The sequence below is a fragment of the Myotis davidii genome, unplaced genomic scaffold (genome assembly GCF_000327345.1).
Source record: "Myotis davidii unplaced genomic scaffold, ASM32734v1 scaffold685, whole genome shotgun sequence".
In the NCBI taxonomy this organism is placed as follows: domain Eukaryota; kingdom Metazoa; phylum Chordata; class Mammalia; order Chiroptera; family Vespertilionidae; genus Myotis; species Myotis davidii.
This window is the reverse complement of record NW_006295823.1, coordinates 999,157-1,004,307: the sequence shown is the minus strand read 5'-3', so window position 1 is coordinate 1,004,307 and position 5,151 is coordinate 999,157. Positions and strand designations below refer to the sequence as shown.

Genomic DNA, 5,151 nt, shown 5'->3' with positions numbered 1-5,151 from the left:
TCCTACCACCTGCGCCGGCACGTGCTCATCCACACGGGCGAGCGGCCCTTCCAGTGCGGCCAGTGCCACATGGGCTTCATCCAGAAGTACCTGCTGCAGCGGCACGAGAAGATCCACAGCCGCGAGAAGCCCTTCGGCTGCGACCAGTGCAGCATGAAGTTCATCCAGAAGTACCACATGGAGCGGCACAAGCGCACGCACAGCGGCGAGAAGCCCTACAAGTGCGACACCTGCCAGCAGTTCTTCTCGCGGACCGACCGGCTGCTCAAGCACCGGCGCACCTGCGGCGAAGCCTAGCCTGAGCCTGCAGACCTACTCCGTGGAGATGCCCGCCATGTCGCCCGGCGGGGGCATGATGGGCGGCGGCGGCGGCATGGACGAGCTCCAGAAAAGGGTGCCAAAACTCATCTTCAAGAAAGGAAGCAGGAAGAACACCGACAAAAGCTACCTGAACTTCGTGTCGCCGCTGCCGGACCTGGTGGGACAGAAGTCCTTGTCGGGGAAGCCCGGCGGCCCCCTGGGCATCGCGGGGAGCGCCGGCACGGAGACCCTCGGCCTCCTCCAGAGCGCCGGCGGCAAGCAGGGCCCGCTGAACAGCAACTACGACGATGCCATGCAGTTCTCCAAGAAGAGGAGATACCTGCCCACCGCCACCAGCAACAGTGCCTTCTCGATCAACGTGGGCCACATGGTCTCCCAGCCGTCCGTCATCCAGGCCGCCGGGGTCAGCGTCCTGGACAGCGAGGCCCCACTGTCGCTGATCGACTCCTCCGCGCTGAGCGCGGACGTCAAGTCTTGCCACGACAAGTCCGGCATCCCCGACGAGGTCCTGCAGAGCATCTTGGACCAGTACTCCAGCAAGTCGGAGGGCCAGAAGGAGGACCCGTTCAGCATCGCGGAGCCGCGCGTGGACTTGCACGCCTCAGGGGAGCACCCGGAGCTGGTGCAGGAGGGAAGCCTGAGCCCCGGCACCCAGACCCCCTCCAGCGACAAGGCCATGGTGTTGCAGGAGTACTCCAAATACCTCCAGCAGGCCTTCGAGAAGTCCACCAACGCGGGCTTCGCGCTCGGACACGGTTTCCAGTTCGTCAGCCTGTCCTCACCTCTCCACAACCACACGCTGTTCCCGGAAAAGCAGATTTACACTACGTCTCCCCTGGAGTGTGGTTTCGGCCAGTCTGTTACCTCAGTGTTGCCATCTTCGTTGCCAAAGCCTCCTTTTGGGATGTTGTTCGGATCGCAGCCGGGTCTGTACCTGTCTGCTCTGGATGCCACCCACCAGCAGCTGACCCCTTCCCAGGAGCTGGACGATCTGATCGACTCTCAGAAGAATCTAGAGACTTCCTCGGCCTTCCAGTCCTCATCTCAGAAACTGCCGAGCCAGAAGGAGCCGCAGAAGAACTTGGAGTCCTCCACCAGCTTTCAGATGCCCTCTCAGGAGTTAGCGAGCCAGATGGACCCCCCGAAGGACATGGAGCCTCGAGCCACGTACCAGATCGAGAACTTTGCACAGGCGTTTGGTTCTCAGTTCAAGTCGGGCAGCAGGGTGCCAATGACCTTTGTCAGTAACTCGAACGGCGAAGTGGACCACAGAGTCAGGACTTCGGTGTCAGATTTCTCAGGGTACACAAACATGATGTCCGATGTGAGTGAGCCATGTAGTACGCGAGTCAAGACGCCCACCAGCCAGAGCTACAGGTAAGCCCCCAGGTGACAGGCTGGCGGTCGAAGGATGCGGTTTCTGTTTCGTTCTGAGAACACTGCCATTGGAATGTTTGTACACGATCCTCTTAAGAATAATGTAATGCCCTTTCAATGCAACTTTTCATATTTAGTTTATTTTGTTAGTGTGATTTTAGCTCTGTTTCTATTATGATTTTTAATCGAAATCAATAGATTAAAAATAGTTTGACATTCAAAGTGACAATGTTTAGCAATCAAATTTACATGTATAGATCGTCAGGGAATAGCCCAAAAGTTTTAAATGCAAAAAAAAGAAAAAAGAATGAAAAAAAAAAAAGAAAAAAAAAAACGATGTAAAAAAAAACAAAACAAAAAAACTTTGTTGCTAGGATTAAGGTTATTCTAATTGCTTTACTCTCAGGAAAGTGTAACAAGGCATGGGAACTCTGTATGCTGTCACTGTAACGGGATATCCAGTTTACAGGTGGTATGGTATACGTGTCACCATTTCAGTAAGGGATCGAAACATTTCAAATTGCTGTCTCCACCTGGGCTGAGGCGAAGTTCCGAGATGTGGGCAACCCGTGTCCTGTGGCGGCTTCTTACGGTGCCCCGAGCTTCCCGACCACGTCCACCCCAGCCGGGCAGGACGGATTCTGGGACCTTTGATCAAAGCCTGGGATGATAGCTTTAACGAAACAAGAAGTAACCTTTAAAGTGCCCCCTCTCCTTGCCCCACCTGTGACCAGGCTGCAGCTCCACGAGGAGGCGGCCAGCTGACGTCTGGCCAGTGTTGAAGCCGAGTCGGTGCCAGTGTTAGGGCCCGCGTTGGGATGGCATAGTGTGAAACGGGGGGCGTTGTTGTTCTGCGAGGCCGAGAGGCACGGTCCTCTTGTCTGGTACCCGTCACCCACGCTTCTGGGTGTTGGTGTTTTTTTTCCTGAACCTACATTCTTTCTAAGAGTTCTGGGCCTTGTCCTGACAGTTTCAACTTTAGAAGGAGTTACATTCCAATGAGCATCTTACATGCCTCTGGCATCCAAATCCTAAACAATAAGATGAACGCCCGCCACTCCCCACCTCGAACAACAACAACAAAAGAACCCCACCTAGGTTTTCACGTGTCATCACGCCCCACACACTTGGAGCTGGAGAGGCGACGAAGGTGTGTGATTCCAGCTGGTGCCATAGCTCACGGAGCGGGGAGGGGGTGGGCCTGCCTTCCGTAGTGACCTCAGAGCCTCTTGGTGGAGCCGCAGCCGTGTCGCACGGTGCACCGGGGCGCCCGTCAGTATTGTGCAGGGGCCGGCGCAGTCACCGAGCCAGCTCCCAGCCCCGATTGCCATTCGCAGCTGCTGGCCACAGTGGCTGTGCTCGAACCACTTTTTAGCCATTGTATTTCCTCCTGATGGTATTTTTAATGGACTTGGGTGTTTGCGCTGACGAGTTTTATGTACTTTTGGGGATGTCTCAGTCTTACGTCCCCCGCTGACGTCAGGAAAGTACCACTGTTTGTTTGCAGCCTGATTGTGTAACCAGCCTCGCGGCTTCCATGTGTGACACAGTCATTAATTCTGTGCGAGTGTGAAACACTTCTGTTATGAAAGCAGTGTTCGGGAAATAAGGAATTATTAAAATGGTTACAGAATACTAGTTAATTTCCTCCCCACACTTTTCCTCCCTGACGTGTTGCTTTTGCCAGCTGCAGGCTCACCTCCGTGTCACTGCAGGATTCTTAGACAATGTGTTTAACCCTCTTACATACACTTGGTTCTAAAGTCTGTATTTCTTATTTGGGAACGCGGTTAAGTTCTGCGGGGGGCAGAGTACGAGCTGTGAGGAGGGCGGAGAGGCCCTTCCCACCGGATCTGAAGATGGATGGTTCCCCCGTGTTTTGTTTTATACAGGTTTTGGCTTTCTCTAACTTTTATTGTGTGTACTGAAACTGCGTATGTATTATTCTGATTGTTCTAGTTTACTACCAATAAAAGACTTGTTAATCACAAAACTGCAAAAGCGGTAGCCTGTGCTTCCTGCCCCGTCACCGCGTCCGGATTTGTCTTTGCGCTGCGTTTCCGAAAACATTCATGCCCGAGGTGGGACCTGCGGGCCGGGGACTGGTTCTTTTCTGTCACCCCAAGTATTTCAGGTTTCTAGGCTCCTTTGGAAATTGGTTGGCTGTGTGCCTATGTTTGAGGTTCACTCTATGAAAGCGGAGAAATTGAACATGTGAGTTGGGACATGGTGTCTTGAAATGGGGGTAGCCGTCCTAAATACGGTTCCAGAGAGTTTATGCGGCTTCGTGTTAAGTCAGGTTCCAGGATCTTGGTCCCAGGCACAACCTAAGGTTGTAATAAAACAAGAGCGTGACACAATTAAAAATGGTCCTGAGCAACTTCAACAGGAAAACCGTCTTGTTAAGTCACAGTTTAGCGGTGTTTGGAAAGGTGGAATTTACTGCTCTTGGGAGGGGAGAGCCAGGTCAACACGGGAGACACACAGGCGGTATTTACAGCTTAGGAAGGACGTTAACTGAAGGTGGAGGAGAGGACGTTGTAGGGGCTCTGCACAACCACGAGAGACGTGTGCTCTGAGACCTAGTGGCGACGCATGTTAAGAGTGAACATGTATGATGCTGTTATAGGGGACGATCAGGTATTTATATGGGGCCTAACCGTGGGTTTCTCTGTAGAGGGATGTCTGTGCGTGGGGTGGGCCCGTGGGACCAGGGCAAACTGGCGTTTCCTCTGCCCGGGCGACTCGAGCGAGTGGGCCCCGCAGTGTCCCTGGTTCCGCGTGAACCCGGCTGTGGTTTCTCCGCGCAGGCGATCGATCGCCGCTGTTCTCGACGGCCCGCAGTTGATCGTCTCGCCACCCACTTGCCCCCACTTTCCCTCGTGCGGGATGCCTGTGTCTGGGGGTGACCACTGAGAGTTGGGGTTTTCACCTGAGATGTCGGGGTGTGAAGTAGGAGGCTCGCTTGTGTGTCTCTGTTGTGTGTGCATTTGGGGCAAGGACGCCGTCCCCTCGCAGCGCCCGGCCGGTAATGGGTGAAGTCGGTCAGTAACCAGAACAGAAAAATGCGACCCAAACCCTGCATTTAGAGTTTTTAAAACCTTGGGTGGTACCGTCTTCCTCAGATGGGGTTTTCTGTATCACGCCCGGCGTCCGGCGGGCATTGCCAGTGGTCACAGGGAGGCCCGAGTGGCCGGCAGCTTGGGCAGAATGGCCTCTTGGGCACACGACACAGCCCTTCGCCCCCAAGTTCACGGGCTCTCGCGGAACTGCGGCCCGCCCTCCGGAAAGTGCCCCCGAGCTCCCAGGTGGTGCTCAGCGCAGACGCCACTGGAGACTCGTCCTCCTGGCCTGGTGCTCACCGTCTCTGCCTCCCGGGCCCGGCTCACCTTTCAGATCCTCGTGGACGCCGTGCGCGGCCCGCCTGGCAGGTGAGGCCGTGCGACACGTCCG

General features: G+C 54.9%; 1 protein-coding gene across 1 annotated transcript; it reads left to right on the top strand.

Moving 5' to 3' along the window:
- ZNF281 (zinc finger protein 281) lies at positions 1-3,691 on the top strand (the record flags this gene model as incomplete). Its single annotated transcript, XM_006779373.2, is given in 2 exon segments — positions 1-296; positions 298-3,691. Coding segments are annotated over 2 exon segments (1,701 nt in total), but the record flags the coding sequence as incomplete, so codon positions are not given.
- Between the last annotated feature and the right edge of the window lie 1,460 nt (positions 3,692-5,151).